General features: G+C 63.1%; 2 protein-coding genes and 1 long non-coding RNA gene across 8 annotated transcripts; 2 read left to right on the forward strand and 1 right to left on the reverse strand.

Annotated features, from left to right (window-relative positions):
- The first annotated feature begins 1,114 nt into the window (after positions 1-1,114).
- DMPK (DM1 protein kinase) lies at positions 1,115-10,703 on the forward strand. 6 transcript variants are annotated; one of them, XM_060131549.1, is made up of 16 exons: positions 1,250-1,443; positions 3,104-3,160; positions 3,610-3,703; positions 3,972-4,055; positions 4,147-4,242; positions 4,793-4,941; positions 5,097-5,190; positions 5,477-5,683; positions 5,765-6,028; positions 6,744-6,832; positions 8,155-8,263; positions 9,012-9,169; positions 9,260-9,357; positions 9,539-9,585; positions 9,899-9,984; positions 10,322-10,703. In XM_060131549.1, exons 1-16 carry the CDS (start codon positions 1,265-1,267, stop codon positions 10,479-10,481), a joined length of 1,971 nt encoding a protein of 656 aa, XP_059987532.1. In that variant the 5' UTR covers positions 1,250-1,264; the 3' UTR covers positions 10,482-10,703. The 6 variants fall into 6 exon arrangements, with proteins under 6 accessions (XP_059987530.1, XP_059987528.1, XP_059987531.1 ...); XM_060131547.1 differs by lacking the exon at positions 3,104-3,160 and having other exon boundaries at positions 1,115-1,443; positions 3,612-3,703; positions 5,765-6,013; positions 9,895-9,984; XM_060131545.1 differs by lacking the exon at positions 3,104-3,160 and having other exon boundaries at positions 1,115-1,443; positions 3,612-3,703; positions 5,765-6,013.
- Positions 7,166-9,400, reverse strand: LOC132509937 (uncharacterized). The gene is made up of 2 exons (XR_009537176.1): positions 9,249-9,400; positions 7,166-8,366 (listed from the first exon to the last, which is right to left on the reverse strand). It is a non-coding gene; the product is annotated as an uncharacterized LOC132509937 (long non-coding RNA).
- Positions 10,704-12,115: 1,412 nt separating the features above from the next.
- SIX5 (SIX homeobox 5) lies at positions 12,116-16,279 on the forward strand. Its single transcript, XM_060131539.1, has 3 exons — positions 12,116-12,942; positions 13,923-14,725; positions 15,001-16,279. The coding sequence occupies exons 1-3, from the start codon at positions 12,143-12,145 to the stop codon at positions 15,597-15,599; spliced, it is 2,202 nt and encodes a 733-aa protein (XP_059987522.1). The 5' UTR covers positions 12,116-12,142; the 3' UTR covers positions 15,600-16,279.
- The last annotated feature ends 41 nt before the right edge of the window (positions 16,280-16,320 follow it).

Raw genomic sequence — 16,320 nt, forward strand, 5'->3', positions numbered from 1 at the left:
AGCCCTAGAATCAGTCCACTTTATCCAGAGGAAGCGCTAGGCCCTGCCTCCCCCCCAGACCCCCTTTTGAGGGCAGGAAGAGCTGAAAACCAGAGGAGGGGTGTGCCTGAGGCACACAGCTGGTGGATCTGCCGCTGGCCAGCCCCGGGCAGGGCCCTTCAGACAGAGGAGAGTATCCCTCGCCCCACTCCAAACTCTCGGAGGGAAGAGAGCCACCAGGACCCCCTCTTCAGAGTCTTCAGTGGGAGTTTTAAAAGTTGTTTCAAAGTGTCCAGATATTATAGGGGCCCCCGCCAGGCAGCTCCCGAGATGCCCAGAGTGAGCTGCCACAGCATAGGCCTCAGGCCTGGCTTGGCCGGGCCCAGGCATCCAGGACCAATTAGAGACCATGGTTTCCTCTGGGAGAACTGTCCACCCTGGAAAGAACAGCGAAAATCCCTCCTGGCTGGCTCTCTGGAGCCACAGGGAGTGGTGTCTTCCCGCTCTACCCTCCACCCCCCGAAATGTTTCTGTTTCTAATCCTAGCCTGGGCAGGAATGTGGCTGCACTGCCAGGGTCCAAGGAGCTATTTTGGGGGCTCCTTTGCCTCCCCCAGGCTTTGGCCAGTGGGTCACCCCTGATCCTGGCTCCTGAGGGCCTCCCTTCCCGATTCTCTCACCACCCCTTCCCCATCTCCTGCCAAAAACAAGTCAGTGTAAAGCAGAGGGCCTGAGGGCTAAATTTAAACCATCCCGAAGTCTGCCTCCTTGGCTGAGTCACCCGCAAAGCTGCCCTGGCCTCCCGCCCCCCTTCCCAGGCCTCACCCCTTTTTCTCCCCCCCTCCCAACTCAAGAGCTTGGGAGGGGTGTTACCAAATCACTGTGAACCTCAATTGGTCCCCTCTGGGGAATGGGCGGGCTCATCTTTGGCGTCTGTCATACCTGTAGCGTTCCTCTGTGCTTTGCCTTTTCAGTGGTGGGGTAGTTGGAGGGTAGAGATTCTCCACCACCCCTCATCTCACACTGAAGCGTTCCGAGGGGCCCTGGAAGGAGCAACTTGGGGGGGCCTGGCTTGTGAGGGGTTAAGGCTGGGAGGCTGGAGGGGGCCGGACCGAGGGGTGGGGAGAAGGGGAGGAGGCCTTAGCAGCCAGCAGAGAGAAGTGGCCAGAGAGGCCCAGGGGACAGCCAGGGACAGGCAGACATGCAGCCAGGGCCCCAGGGCCTGGACAGGGCCCTCCAGGCCCCGTGACGGGAGGACCCCGAGCCCCTGGCCCGGGGAGGGGGCCATGGTGCTGCCTGCCCGACATGTCAGCCGAAGTGCGGCTGAGGCGGCTTCAGCAGCTGGTGCTGGACCCCAGCTTCCTGGGGCTGGAGCCCCTGCTCGACCTTCTCCTGGGCGTCCACCAGGAGCTGGGCGCGTCCGACCTGGCCCAGGACAAGTATGTGGCCGACTTCTTGGAGTGGGGTGAGTGCCTACCTACCTGCATGGTGCCCCACAGATTCGGGGGTGGGGGCAAGGCAGAGGGGGGAGGTGGGTGTGGGCTGGGTGTTGGGGGCAGGACGGACACGGGGAAAACCTCCCATTCAGGGGCCCAGAACTTGGGGCTGGGTCTTGGGGCGACATATTCCTACCCCTGTGCCACCCTGGCAGGGCAGAGTGAGATGAACAGAGGCCAGGGCAGCCATGACTCAGAATCATGACTTGGGAGCCATGGTAAGCCGAGTTGGGCACAGCCTCTCATGGTCCCCTTGCACCCCATTCCCGAGTCTAGGCCTAGGGACATGCTGGGGAGCCCTGTCTTCTAGGACCCCTCCCCACCAAAATGGGCCCTGTGGCCCTCCACCCTGGTTCCCCAGATCGCAGGGGCAAGCGGAAGGGATAGCACAGGGCAGCTGCCAGGGGCGCGGCCGACGGGCAGGTGTTCGGCGCCAGCCTCTCCAGCTGCTCCAACAGGTGTCCAGGCACTGGGAGGGCGTGGTGACTCAGGCAGGCCCGGGGAGAACCAGCTCTGCACACAGGCCCCACCAAGCACCCCCTCCACCCCCTGGTTGGAGGACGAAGAATTAGGATTCTTCTGAGTGGGCCCACTTTCTCTGTAGGTTCCTCCTCCACCCAAAGTCCCTTTTGGCCAAGTCTTCCCCTGGAGACAGGTCCAGAGGGAAGATGCTTCATCTTCAGCCTCAGCCTCCTGCCTTGTCTGCCCCACTCCCTCCTGGCCCAGGCTCAGGCTCACTTGGGTTTCTGTCTCTCTAACATCTGCCATTCTGTCCCTCCACTGGTCTGTCCCTCAGTGGCTTGCTCTTGGTCCTTAGGCTCTGTGTGTCCGTGTCCCCGTCCCTGTTTCCTGTCTCTCTGCCTTCTCCCGCTCCCTCTTTTCTTGTGTCCGTCTCTTTCTGACCCAGGCCCTGCTTCTCTCTCCCCATTTTGCAGATGCGAAGGTGGAGGCCAAGGGCTAGACCACTTGGCCTCTGGGAGAACCTTCTCCCCACATCCCCCAGCCCTTAGTAACTCTCTCAGCTCCTCTTTTGCAGAGGATGAACTGAGACCTGAGGTGGGGGCAGCTCTCCTGTAAGGAGCACTCCTTTTGTGGCCCGAGCAGCATCCTGCGGCCCCTCCCCTGCCAGGCCGCTGGGGCGGGGGAGGGGGCCTGGGTTCCCGCTGCCTTAAAAGGGCTCAGTGTCTTGGCTCTCTCCTCCCTCCCCCATCCTGGGCCCTGGCTGCTGCTTCCCTGCTGGCCCACTCTTCCTGAACCCCGAACCCTCTCCATAACCCACTGTATCTTCCCTCATTCCTAGTTGCACCCATTGCTCTCTCCCTCCTGCCTCAGAAGCTCCCAGCTTCTTCCACCTCCGGGAGTCCAGGCTTCCCTCTCCCCCTGCCTCCACTCTCCGCCTTCCCCCTCCCAAACTGCTCTCTGTAACATTGCTAGCTGTAGGACCTTGGGCAGAGGACTTCACCTGTCTGAGCCTTGGTTCTTCATCTGTAGATAAGGGGTAATAGTAAAGCCTCCTCCTGGAGTTGAGAGCGTAGAGATAGCACACTTGACTGTGCCTGCAGCCCTGGAGCCGGGATGCGGATCCCCGCTGGCTTTGTCTCCCTCTCCCGTTCCTTCTCCTGGTCCTAGCCCTAAACTCAGGGTTTCCCAGAGTGTGGTCCAAGAGCCACCAGTATCTGAGCCTAGGATTAAACTGCAGCCTCTGGGCCATGACCCAAAACAGACTGAATGAGAGCCCTGGGGGTGGGCGGGGTCACCGGGAGTAGGGGCCCGGAAGCCCAGGGAGCTCTAAGAACTGGGCCTATTTCTTCTTCCTCTGTTCTTCAGGGCCTCCCTTCGGCAGACTTGTTACCTCACCCTGTCCATCCTGCACCCCCTAGAGCCCTCTGGCCCAGTGTCCTGTTCCAGAAAGGGGTTCCCAGGCATCCCACTTTTCTCTGTACAAGAGCAGTTTTGGGTCCCCAAAGCCTCACATAATGTTTATGTGAAGTCTTTAAGGAGGCCGACTAGTGCTAAGGGGAGGGGCAGGGGCAGGGGAGACTCAGCGACAGAAGGTGGGACTGTCTCTCCTCGTCTCCAGTGTCAGTCCCTCGGATTCTCGGTTCTTATCCCCGCCCCTTCGCCCCCTCCCCCCCAGTGGAGCCCATCGCGGAGAGGCTTAAGGAGGCCCGACTGCAGAGGGATGACTTCGAGATTCTGAAGGTGATCGGACGCGGGGCGTTCAGCGAGGTGAGCCTGGAGCAGCGGAGGCAGCTCAGTGGGGTTAGAGACCTGACTTTTCCTGCAGTGGGCGGGATGTTGGAGTTCCGGAAGTGGGGCCTTAGAAATTGATGAATGACTGAGTTTAGACCCTAAGGCGGGGCTTGAGGCCAATGGGCGTGGCTTTGCCGAGTGGGGGCGGGGCCAAGTCTGGCCCGGGTTAAGGGTGGAATCCAATCTGGGGGAGGCCTGGTGTTTCCCCGCCACCTCCGCTCTATTACCCTGTTTGGGCTTTCAGGTGGCGGTGGTGAAGATGAAGCAGACGGGCCAGGTGTACGCCATGAAGATCATGAATAAGTGGGACATGCTGAAGAGAGGCGAGGTGACGGCCGGGCTGGGTGTGCAGGGTGCTGAGGAGCCCCCCTTCCGTCCTCCCACCCCCGTCCGCTTCAGCTCCAACGGGTGCCCCGCAGGTGTCGTGCTTCCGCGAAGAGAGGGATGTGTTGGTGAACGGGGACCAGCGCTGGATCACGCAGCTGCACTTCGCCTTCCAGGACGAGAACTACCTGGTGAGCCCCAGGCCGGGCGACTAGAGAGGCGGACCCCCACCCCTGAGGCTGTCAGTTATCGAGGTGTGGGCAGGCAGAGGAAGTTCTAGGATCAGGGAGCTGCCTCGAAATGCATGCGGCAGTCCCTAGGTGTGGTAGGAGCTGGCCTTCCTTTCCCGGGATGGGAGATGTCCCTTACTGCCTTTTTCCCCGGGTTGATTCCGGGGGGCACTACCTGGAATGATATAGTCTCTAGAGTCTATGTGGGAGCCACTGGGCAGGGGGTATCTGGGCTCCATACCCTGGATAATCGGGAGGTCTCTGAGTTCTCTTTTTCCTGACTCTCTTGGTCGGGGGTGGGGGAAGTGAATCTCTGTCCAGTGACATCGTGGGGGAACGAGGATTGGGGGTGGGCGTGTCTCTGATTTGGCCTGGGAGATCTCTTGGGGCTGGGGCTGGGGCTGCGGAGTCTCTGCCCGGGGATGGGGCGTCTCTGGGAGTCTTTGTCCCGGGCTATCGGCCGTGGGCGCCCAGACGAGGTACCGACCCCCCGTGACACGCCCCCTCCCAGTACCTGGTCATGGAGTACTACGTGGGCGGGGACCTGCTAACGCTGCTGAGCAAGTTTGGGGAGCGGATCCCGGCCGAGATGGCGCGCTTCTACCTGGCCGAGATTGTCATGGCCATAGACTCGGTGCACCGGCTGGGCTACGTGCACAGGTGGGCGCTGCAGGGGCTGAAGGCCGCGGGAATTGGAGAGAGTGGTCCTTAAGAGGGTGGGGCCCAGGCGGTGCTGCCTAGTGGGGTGGAGCCTGGTGAGATGGCAGGAGAGAGGCGCACTTATCCCTCTCCCTTCCCTTCTTCCCTCCGCGCAGGGACATCAAACCGGACAACATCCTGCTGGACCGCTGCGGCCACATCCGCTTGGCCGACTTTGGCTCCTGCCTCAAGTTGCGGGCGGATGGAACGGTGAGCGGTGCTCCGCTCTTGGGCAACTCGGACTACCAATGACGGGTCGGGAGCAGGAACCCGAGGCGCAGCGTGGGGGCGGGGCTGAGGCGTGCGGGCAGAGCCAGGGTGAGGGCAGGACTAGATTTGGAGGGGAAAGAAGGAGGCGACCCAGGCCGTAGCCTGCCTGTGGCTCAGGCTTAGAACAGGCAAAAGGAGGGACTAAGCTCTAGGGTAGTGTTAAGAGGGGGCGGAGCCAGAGCTAGGAGGGGCGGGGTCAAGCCTAGCTCGGATCCTCTTGGCTCAGGTGCGGTCACTGGTGGCTGTGGGCACCCCGGACTACTTGTCTCCCGAGATCCTGCAGGCCGTGGGCGGTGGGCCCGGGACTGGCAGCTACGGGCCCGAGTGTGACTGGTGGGCGCTGGGCGTGCTCGCCTATGAAATGTTCTATGGGCAGACGCCCTTCTACGCCGACTCCACGGCTGAGACCTACGGCAAGATCGTGCACTACAAGGTGAGCACAGCCCGGGGAGCCCCTGACCTCTCTGCACATGCTCCCAGGTAACATCCCCTCTTTTCCCCTCCTTCTGAGCAGGAGCACCTGTCTCTACCGCTGGCAGACGCAGGAGTCCCCGACGAGGTTCGCGATCTCATCCAGCAGCTGCTGTGTCCCCCCGAGACGCGCCTGGGCCGGAATGGAGCAGGCGATTTCCAGAAGCATCCTTTCTTCTTTGGCCTTGACTGGGACAGCCTCCGAGACAGCGCGCCCCCCTTTACGCCGGATTTCGAGGGTGCCACAGACACATGCAACTTCGATGTGGTGGAAGACGGGCTCACTGCCATGGTGAGCGGGGGCGGGGTAGGTACCTGCGATCGATCCCTGGTCTGCAGAGGGTACCCCCGCATCTGACCGCCGTAACACTGAGGTTAGGAGAGTACCCTCCTCCTGGGGTCCTGAAATCATTCCTTCCCCAGAAACACCTGCTCTGTTTGGCCCCAGGGCTGGGAACCCAGCAGTGACCTAGACTCACAGTCCAGTGGAGGACACGGACTTGTCCCCAGACAATGATGCCCCAGAGAGATCAGGGCTGAGATGGGGGTGGGGGGTGCAGGGGGGCGGGCCTCCTGACCCAGCATGAAAGGTCCTGGAGGGCTTTCTGGAGGAGGGGGCTATGTGAGCTGAGACCTGGAAGGATGAGAGGTGAGAAAGCACCATAGAGGAATCTCCCTTGCTTAGGCCATCTCTCTCTCAGCTGTCGTATGAGCTATCCCGTGCTTGTTCAGCCTGACTGCCTTTGTGCTGGGCACAGTGGGGGACACACATGGACCAAATCAGCCCTGGTCCCTGCCCTCATCTACTTACAGTCTGGAGAAGTATATAATTATACTGTGGCAAGTGCCCTGAGGGAAGCAGCAGGATGTAATGAAAGAAAATGACGCAGGGTCCACTTTAGATAGACCCCAGGCTGGGGTGGGGGGGTGGCAGGGCACTTAAGCCAAGACTGGGAAGGGGTGAGTGAGGGGCCATCCCTGACTGCCGCTGGTCACCTCACATCTGTGTTTCTCTCCTATAGGAGACGCTGTCGGATATGCAGGAAGGCACGCCACTGGGGGTCCACCTGCCTTTCGTGGGCTACTCCTCCTATTCCTGCATGGCCCTTGGGTAAGTGCTACCCTGTGCAGCTTGAGAGGAGTGGACGGGGGTGGGGTGGGGGTGGGGGGGTCCTGCCTCCAGAGGCCCCAGGAGGCTGCTCGGGGTTATCACATCCTGGCCCGTTGGTGCCCAGGAGAATTGCAGGGTCAGTCTCGGAACCTTATTGTCTTGGGACTAAGGGCTTTCAGAAGCCCAGGATTGTAGGACGTTAAATTCTCGGACCATAAGTACTTTGAAATTTAGATTCAAATGTAAAACCTCAGAGTCACAGGCTCAGCCTTCCGGAATCTTCTGACCTTCCACTTTTAGATTTCTAGTATACAGTCATGGGACCTCAAAATCTTAGAGAATAAGAAGTTTAGAATTGTTACGTCAATCTTAAAAGAACACGGACTCACTGAATTACATAACCACAAAGCCTTCTTAAAACATTGATTCTGAAAATAATACATTGCTTATCACAAGTATATTAGAAAATAGGGATGAGAAAAAGGAAGGCCGCCAGCAGCGGCCTTGTGTGTCCCTGGCTCACAGCACACGTACTTACCAGCTGCGAGAACATGCTGTATTCTGATCTGTTCTGTTATTGGACAGTGTACCGCAAGTGCCATTTCTTGAACAAACTATAACACAATCCTGACCCGCTGGGGAGTGTTCTCCTTACTGGGCGGGTCAGGACTCAGCTAACCCGCCTCTGCCATGACCCAGGCTGGATGAACAGCCGCAGGTTGGTCTTGGCGCTTGTCGAGCATCATTGGGTCCTTGAGACATATTTCTACAAGAGGGACTGCTGGGTTGGAGGGGACATCACTTTTACTGCAATTTCATATTCCTTGGGAGGGTCTGTCTTCCTCCCAGCACCTGGGTCTGGGGGTGGGAGGGGTGGCTGCTGTCTAGAGTCAGGCTTGGGGTCCAACACCCAGTCTGAAGACCACCCCTTTGGAGGTGGCCGGAGCTGGGAGTGTCTCCCTCACTTCCTGAGGCCCTTAGGAGAGGGGCTGTAAAGCGCACGTGGAGACGGAGATGGGCAGATCCTAGAACATGGGTTTCCTGACCCCAGGTTCCCAAGGAAGGTGCAGAGGCCAGCTTCCAGGGGCCTGAGGCCATGCCAGGCGCAGGCCTTTTCCTAACAAGAGGAGGACCTGTCTCACCAGCCTGGCCATTTATTCCCTTCACTCTGCCCCTCCCCCTCCTCAAGCCTGGAGCCTTCAGGTCTGGCTGCCCCAGGGCACAGGCTAGGGAGTCCTGGCTGTAAACGCAGAGGATGGGCATGAGGCCGAGGATGGGCATGAGGCCGGCTCTTCCTCCCCTCGCCCTCTTCCTCTCCCCAGGGATGATGAGATCCCGGGCTCCACGCCCATGGAACTGGAGGCCGAGGCGCTGCCTGAGCCATTGCAAGAGCCCAGCCTGGAACCCACGGTGCCCCCACCAGAGGAAGCGGTGAGTCTTTAGAGGAGAGGGTCAATGAGGGACGAATCGAGAGAAAAGCGGAGGCCTTCGGGGATAGTGTGCGCCATGGAGTGCTAGGCCCTCTGGGAGGTTCCTTGACAGAAAGAGATGGAAAACAAAGTAGAGACAAGGTTACTTCAGTCAGAAATGATCCCCACAGAGAAATGAAAACAGGTCAGTGAGTGTGCATGGAGGGGAACTCTGGGGAGGGGAAGCCCTGGAGAAGCAGGAGGACCACCCATTGGTCAGCAAAGAGAAGGGTAAGGGCTCTGAGGGGAGAACCAGCTGGTGTCCTCTGAAACATGCAAGGAGGGTAGTAAGGCTGCGCTGTTCCAGGAGGAAGGAGGGTGAGGAGTGAGGAGCGGGGAGGCTGGAGAGGCCAGCAGACGCACACCAGACAGGGCCTTTAGTTTTCATGTGGTGGGCCTCCTCCTGAGGGCACTGAGGGGCCGGAGAGATTCTCCAGGGGAGGGACATGGTCAAGCTGCGTAGTGTTACAGGAACAGCTCTTTGGTGTGGAAGGTGGATGGGAGGAGACCAGATTAAAGGCTGGAGATGAGGGCTGGGCTGGGTTAGGGAAGGAGGGGGCTTGGATCACTGCAGGAGCTGTGGGGATTCCAGAAAGATCTCGGGGGTGCAGGAATAGAGGTCAAAGGAGGATACCAGGCCTGGAACCTATGCCTAAGTCTCGAATGCTCCAGGAGCCACAGGCAGCCCTAAGCCCGGTTCCCATACCCAGGCTGAAGCGGCAGTTCCGGAGGCCATTCCGGAGGCGGTGGCAGAGGCCCAGGTGACGCTGCGGGAACTCCAGGAGGCCCTGGAGGAGGAGGTGCTCACCCGACAGAGCCTGAGCCAGGAGCTGGAGGCCATCCGAACGGCCAACCAGAACTTCGCCAGGTCAGGGTCGGGAGTCGGGGACAGTCACTACCTTTAGCAGCCTCTCTAGCCGAAGTCCCGAAGGGCTCATGGTCCTTACCTCCCCTGCAGCCAACTCCGCGAGGCCGAGGCCCGTAACCGAGACCTGGAGGCGCACGTCCGGCAGCTGCAGGAGCGGATGGAGTTGCTTCAGGCCGGGGGAGCCGCAGGCGAGTCCCTCATCCACCACCTTTCCTGAGGCGCCGGCGGGGGTGGGGGGGTGGGCGGGGAGGTGGGCCCGCGGCGTGTGTATACACCTGGGGGAGGGTGAGGGGCCCAGGCTGGGGCACGCCGCGCCACCGCCCTTCTCCGTCCCTCCACGCGCCCTATGCCTCTCTCTTCTCCTTCCAGCTGTCACGGGGGTCCCCAGTCCCCGGGCCACGGATCCACCTTCCCATGTAAGACCCCTCTTTTTCCCCTGCGTCAAGCCTGCTGCCCCCTTTGCAGACTCTGTCCCCATCTCCCCGTACCCCTGTCCAGACTTAGAGGCTCACCCCTACCTCTTTGAGGTTCCAGTCAGCAGACACCCTCCATTCATGCCCAAATCTACCAGATCTCCCTCGGTTCAGGCCTCTCCCCAAATCCCATCCAGGATCTCCCTAGATGACCTCCCCGACCTCGACTCCCCTCTCTGTCTCTTGCACCCCGCCGAGGGCGGCCGTGCCGAGCTGGGCTCGGATCGGGTCACCTGTCCCTTCTCTCTCCAGCTAGATGGCCCCCCGGCCGTGGCTCTGGGCCAGTGCCCGCTGGTGGGGCCAGGCCCCATGCACCGCCGCCACCTGCTGCTCCCTGCCAGGGTACGTCCGGCTGCTCACGCCCGCCCGTCGCGCGCCCCCGCCCAGCTCCACGTACCCCAAGCCGCCTCTGCTTAGCTGCGCCTCTGCGGGGTGGGGCCCGCGGCGGGGAGGGAGGATACTCGGGCAGCCAATCAACACAGGCTTCTAGGAGGCAGCCAATGAGGAGTTGGGACAAGACTTAGGCTTGCGAGCCGACCAATCACAGCTACTCACGCTGTGAGGGGGCGGGGCAGGTGCAGGGAGTGTGTGGACCCTCTTATGGGCGTGGGCGGGGCTGGCCCCAGGAGCCAATCAGAGGCCCGCGTCGCCAGTGCTGACCCCCGCCCTCTCCCCGCAGGTCCCTAGGCCTGGCCTATCGGAGGCGCGTTCCTTGCTCCTGTTCGCCTCTGCTCTGGCTGGTGCCGCCGCCCTGGGCTGCATTGGGTTGGTGGCCTGCGCCGGCTATCTTGCCACAGTCTGACCCCGCCCGGGAGCCGCCTTCGCCGCCTGAACCCTAGAACCCGAGCCTGTCCTCCACTTGGGCTCCGCTGGAGGGTTTGGTGACCCAGGCACGGCCCAGAAGCCACTCCCACCGCCCCCCAGTTCACAGCACTCCGAGCGTGGGTTTCCGCCCCAGCTCCAGCCCTGTGATCCGGGCCCGCCCCCTGGCGGCCGGGGAGGGAGGAGCCGGGGCCGCGGCTCCAGGGAGGCTTGTAGCCGGGAATGCTGCTGCTGCTGCTGCTGCTGCTGCTGCTGCTGCTGCTGCTGCTGGGGGGATCGCGGACCTCTTCCTTTCTCCGGCCTAGCTGAGGCATCCGACGTGGATGGGCAAGCTGCGACCTAGAGAAGGCAGCAGGGCCAGGGCTCGGCATCTGTCTTTCACCCTCCAGGCACCCCCACCCACATCGGCTTGCAAACCACAAATCCTCCTTGTGCATGAGGCCCTGCCCTCCCGGGAAGACTCTCTTGCCGCGGTGAACGTCTAGCGCGAGCTCCGCCTTTACCTTTTGACAGCCCCGCTTTTTTCGGGGACTCTCGCGCCCTCCTCACGTGCGCTGTTCTCGGAGCCACAGCCGGCTCCGCCCGATTCGGCAGTATGGGTATTTATTGACCTTTCCTCCGACCCGCTGACAGGCTCCAGGACCCCAGCACCCTAATCCACATTTTGGATGCACTGAGACCCCGACATTCCTCGGTATTTATTGTCTTTCCCCACCTAGGACCCCACCCCCGATCCTCGCGAATAAAAGGCCCTCTCGTCTGCCCAAAATTCTGAAATTCCTTCGTGTCCGCTGTTTGCTTTGAGGGCAGGAGGCTTTTCAGTGGGCCAATAGGAAGGCGAGTGGAGGTGGCCAATGGCCTGGCAGCAAGCTAGCGGGAGGCGAAGCGGACGTATCAGGGGTGGGGGTGGGTTGCGGGGCGTGGCTTCGACATCCGGCCAATAGGAGAAGAAGAGCGGGCCACCAGGAGGCACCGCCTCTTATCCAGCTGTGGCCCAGCTGTGCCATCAGGCCGCGGTGAAGGGGGGGCTGGGCTGGCAGCTAGCGCAGCCATCCTCCTACCACTGCGCCTGCGCGGGCCACGCGCATCCGTTCCAGAGACTGACTTACGCTCAAGAAAAGTTGCTGCAAACTTTCTAGCCCGTTTCCCCCGCCCCTTCTCCCAGCCAGACCCGCCCCCCTGCGGAGCCGGGAATTCCGAGGGGCGGAGCGCGGGCCGAGATGGGGAGTGAGGGGGGCCTTCGGAGGACCCTGGAGACGGAGGCGTGCAGAAGCTCAGTCTCGGGGCGGAGGCGGCTTCGCGCCCTTAGCCCTCCCGGACGGCCTGTTGCCTTCTCCGTTGTCCCGATGGGGAAACTGAGGCCCTGAACCAGAGGCACACGCGGGGGGGAGGCAAAAAGCGCGGCCTGAGGCGAAGGGAAAACAAAGGGAGAATCACGGACAGACGGGGAGGGGGACGGGCACACACACACACACACACACACACACTGGGACAGAGACCCTAATAGAGAACTGGGCCTGGCATCGGTGGTGAGGGGGGAGACGCGGGGTCGGCGGGAGAAGATTGGGAAGGACGAAGTTGCGGGGGGGTGCGGGGAGGGGAGCCGGGCGGGGGAGGGGGCTGGGGAAAGCCCGAGGGAGGAGGAGAAGGAGGGAGGAACTTCCCAAAGTTGCAAAACATGGCTACCTTGCCTGCGGAGCCGAGCGCGGGGCCGGCGGCTGGGGGGGAGGCGGTGGCGGCGGCGGCGACCGAAGAGGAGGAGGAGGAAGCGCGCCAGCTTCTGCAGACTTTGCAGGCGGCCGAGGGTGAGGCAGCGGCGGCGGCCGGGGCCGGGGCGGGCGAAGCGGCGGTGAAAGTGGAGGGCCCGGGATCCCCGGGCGTACCCGGGTCGCCCCCCGAGGCCGCTGCCGATCCGCCCACGGGTCTCCGCTTCTCGCCGGAACAGGTGGCGTGCGTGTGCGAGGCGCTGCTACAGGCGGGCCACGCCGGCCGCTTGAGCCGTTTCCTGGGCGCACTGCCCCCGGCCGAGCGCCTACGTGGCAGCGATCCGGTGCTGCGCGCTCGGGCCCTGGTGGCCTTCCAGCGGGGCGAGTACGCCGAGCTCTACCGGCTGCTCGAGAGCCGCCCCTTCCCCGCCGCCCACCACGCGTTTCTGCAGGACCTCTACCTGCGCGCGCGCTACCACGAGGCCGAACGGGCCCGCGGCCGCGCGCTGGGCGCGGTGGACAAGTACCGTCTGCGCAAGAAGTTCCCGCTGCCCAAGACCATCTGGGACGGCGAAGAGACCGTCTACTGCTTCAAGGAGCGGTCCCGCGCCGCGCTCAAGGCCTGCTATCGCGGCAACCGCTACCCCACGCCGGACGAGAAGCGCCGCCTGGCCACGCTCACCGGCCTCTCGCTCACGCAGGTTAGCAACTGGTTCAAGAACCGACGACAGCGCGACCGGACCGGGGGCGGCGGCGGCGCGCCCTGCAAGAGGTGAGGGGACCCGGGCGGCGCCAGTCCCGCTTTCCCGGAGACGTGCCATCCACCAGCCCCCCCCCAATGCCTGTTGTCCTCGGACACCCCTCGCTCACACCCTCAGGCGCCAGCCGAGCGCGGGGAATCCGTGTGCATGGAACGGGCACGCGCCCCGGCTCTCCCAGACACCCGGACACCAATGCTCCTCTCGCGGAGGCCGGGAGACCGCCTCTCTCTGCTCCACTCAAGGCTCCGTCCCAGATCCCATCCGTGTCCGCGGCTAGACTCGGGGCGGCAGTGAGAAAATGAGGGGTTGCGGGAAAGGAGGAGGGGCCTTTGTCCTCCCCACCGGGCGTAGGGGCTTGTTCAGTCCCCTTCGCGGCCAGGCCCTCCCTGACCGTCGCTCGGTCTCACCTCCCCCCTTCCCGCCCCCCCTTCAGGGCCCAAACAGCGTGGTCCGTCTTCTGTCTTTGTTGTGAAACGTGAACCTTCCCCAGCTCCGGTTTCCCTGTAACCCAAGCCCTTCTCCTCCCACCCTGCGCGTCGGCCTCCTACTCCTCAGACGCCCGGGGAGGAGGGGGGTCGGGGGAGGGCACCGGGAACTGAGCGGGCGACTACCTCCTTACTCTCTCCAAAGCCACTCGGCTCCTTTCAGGCCGACTCAGGAGACTTCAGGCAGCCTGGTTGCTCAGCCTCCGGGGCCCTGAGGCCGAGGAGTTGGGAGAGGAGGGCCTCCTTCCCCCCAAAGCGGCAAGCTTGAGCCTTTAGTCAGTGGTATTGCAGAGGCTCCTCCCTGGGGCCCTTGGGTGGTCTCAGAGAGGAGGTTTCCTAACCCCCTGAAATGGTGCACAGGAACTTGGGCTGGGGAAAGGTGGGGAGGCAGTGGGCGGCTTGTGCTTCCTCCGAGCACTTTGCAGCCGGCTCCGTGCAGGAATCGGGCTGGCCAGCGGGGAAACGCAGCATTCGGGACCACAACTCACAATCCTTTCTCCGGCCAGCGAATCTGATGGGAACCCGACTACGGAGGACGAGTCCAGCCGCAGCCCTGAGGACCTGGAGAGGGGGGCGGCTCCAGTGGCGGCCGAGGCCCCCGCCCAGGGCTCCATATTCCTGGCCGGGGCCGCCCCTCCCGCGCCGTGCCCCGCCTCCTCCTCCATCCTGGTGAACGGGAGCTTCCTGGCCGCTGGCAGCTCTCCAGCGGTGCTCCTTAATGGGAGCCCCGTCATCATCAACAGCCTGGCCCTGGGGGAGGCCTCCAGCCTGGGCCCCCTGCTGCTCGGCGGGGGCGGGGGAGCCCCTGCACCGCAGCCCAGCCCCCAGGGGGCCAGCGAGGGCAAGACCTCCCTGGTCCTGGACCCTCAGACTGGGGAGGTTCGCCTGGAGGAGGCTCTGCCTGAAGCCCCTGAGACCAAGGGGGCCCAGGTGGCTGCTTCAGGGCCGCCTGGAGAGGAGGTCCCAGGGCCTCTGCCCCAAGTGGTGCCTGGCCCCCCGCCGGCTGCCACCTTTCCTCTGCCCCCAGGACCAGTGACTTCCGTGGCTGCTCCACAAGTGGTGCCACTTTCCCCACCCCCTGGCTACCCTGCCGGCCTGGGCCCCACCTCCCCACTGTTGAACCTGCCCCAGGTGGTGCCCACCTCCCAGGTGGTGACCTTGCCTCAGGCTGTGGGGCCACTGCAGCTGTTGGCAGCTGGGCCAGGCAGCCCCGTGAAGGTGGCAGCTGCCCCGGGCCCTGCCAACGTGCACCTGATAAACTCTGGGGTGGGCGTGACTGCCCTGCAGCTGCCTTCGGCCACTGCCCCAGGTACCCCTTTCTGGTGGCTGGGCGGGGGGTACAGTTACCTCAGGGAGGGATGGCGCTGTCAGTGGGCTTCCTGGGGCAACGGTGGGGAGTGGGGAGCTCATCCCGGGTGGGTCCCAGACCCTCCCGTGCCAGGCAGTACCCTGAGGCTCGAGCCACGCAGACTTGGCCTCACCCTGACCCTGAAGGGGCTCCTTTTGCCTCTGGCTGATCTCCCTGCCTGCTCTCCAGCGGCGTACTCTTCACCTCTGCGCCTGGCCCTTCTCCTCTCCCCACAGGAAACTTCCTGCTGGCCAACCCCGTGTCTGGCAGCCCCATCGTGACAGGTGTGGCCGTGCAGCAGGGCAAGATCATCCTCACCGCCACCTTCCCCACCAGCATGCTGGTCTCCCAGGTCCTGTCGCCGGCCCCCAGCCTGGCCCTGCCCCTGAAGCCAGACGCGGCCATCTCAGTCCCCGAAGGAGCCCTCCCGGTGGCCCCCAGCCCCGCTCTGCCAGAGGCCCACGCCTTAGGCGCACTGTCTGCGCAGCCGCCCCCCGCCCCGGCCGCCGCCAGTCTGCCCTTCTCCCCAGACTCCTCCGGCCTCCTGCCCGGCTTCCAGGCGCCCCCGCCCGAGGGGCTCCTGCTGTCGCCTGCGGCAGTGCCCATCTGGCCAGCCGGGCTGGAACTGAGCGCCGGCACTGAGGGGCTGCTAGAGGCAGAGAAGGGGCTGGGGACGCAGGCCCCCCACACGGTGCTGAGGCTGCCGGACCCCGACCCCGAGGGGCTGCTCCTGGGGGCCACGGCGGGGGGCGAGGTTGACGAGGGGCTGGAAGTGGAGACCAAGGTCCTGACCCAGTTACAGTCGGTGCCTGTGGAAGAGCCCTTGGAACTGTGACCCGCCAGGCCCCGTGGCCTCCCATGACAATGGTGCTCGAGGACAGCGGGGAGGAGGGAGCCTCTCAAACACGAAGACGGCTGCCATCCACACACACTACACCCTCCCCGCGGCCGCTCAACCTCTCCACGCCCTGGAGGCCCACTTCTGTCCGGGGCAACGTCCTCTGACGGGACACTTCCTCTGTTACAGCCCTCTCCTTGCTCTGCCTCCTGATCTACATGGGGAGATTTGGGGCTCCTGACTCAGGGGCTCTGCCCCCCTCGACCTGGTACTAGCTGTGAGCTGAAAGCCCTGCCGAATGGCTGGATTTCCAACCCCCTTGAGCCCTCTCCCTATCACTCCCTGAAACACTATTAATAGCTCCACTGACATCCAGTGTTCCCAGAACTGCTCGGGAATCCGAGGGTGGAGGACGGGCAGTCCTGTGCCTGGAGACTGATGGACCCTCCCCGCCGGGCCCTTCCTGCCCACGAGGGATGCGGGTGTGCGGTCTGTGGGCCAGGGTCCTCCGTTAGCTCCTCCTGGAGTAGAGCCCTCAGTAGCACGTCCAGCCCCAGACCAAAGATCCCTTGACCCTCGGGCCAACCCTGACCCCTGTGTCTAGTTTATATCCTAAATCTTTATTTTTCTAGGACATGTTATGCCTTCATTTCAATTAAAATAAAGTTAACAGACAACTAGAACCTCGGGGGGTGTGGGCTATCTTCCAACGGCTTTT

This window comes from Lagenorhynchus albirostris, chromosome 19 (assembly GCF_949774975.1).
Source record: "Lagenorhynchus albirostris chromosome 19, mLagAlb1.1, whole genome shotgun sequence".
In the NCBI taxonomy this organism is placed as follows: Eukaryota; Metazoa; Chordata; class Mammalia; order Artiodactyla; family Delphinidae; genus Lagenorhynchus; species Lagenorhynchus albirostris.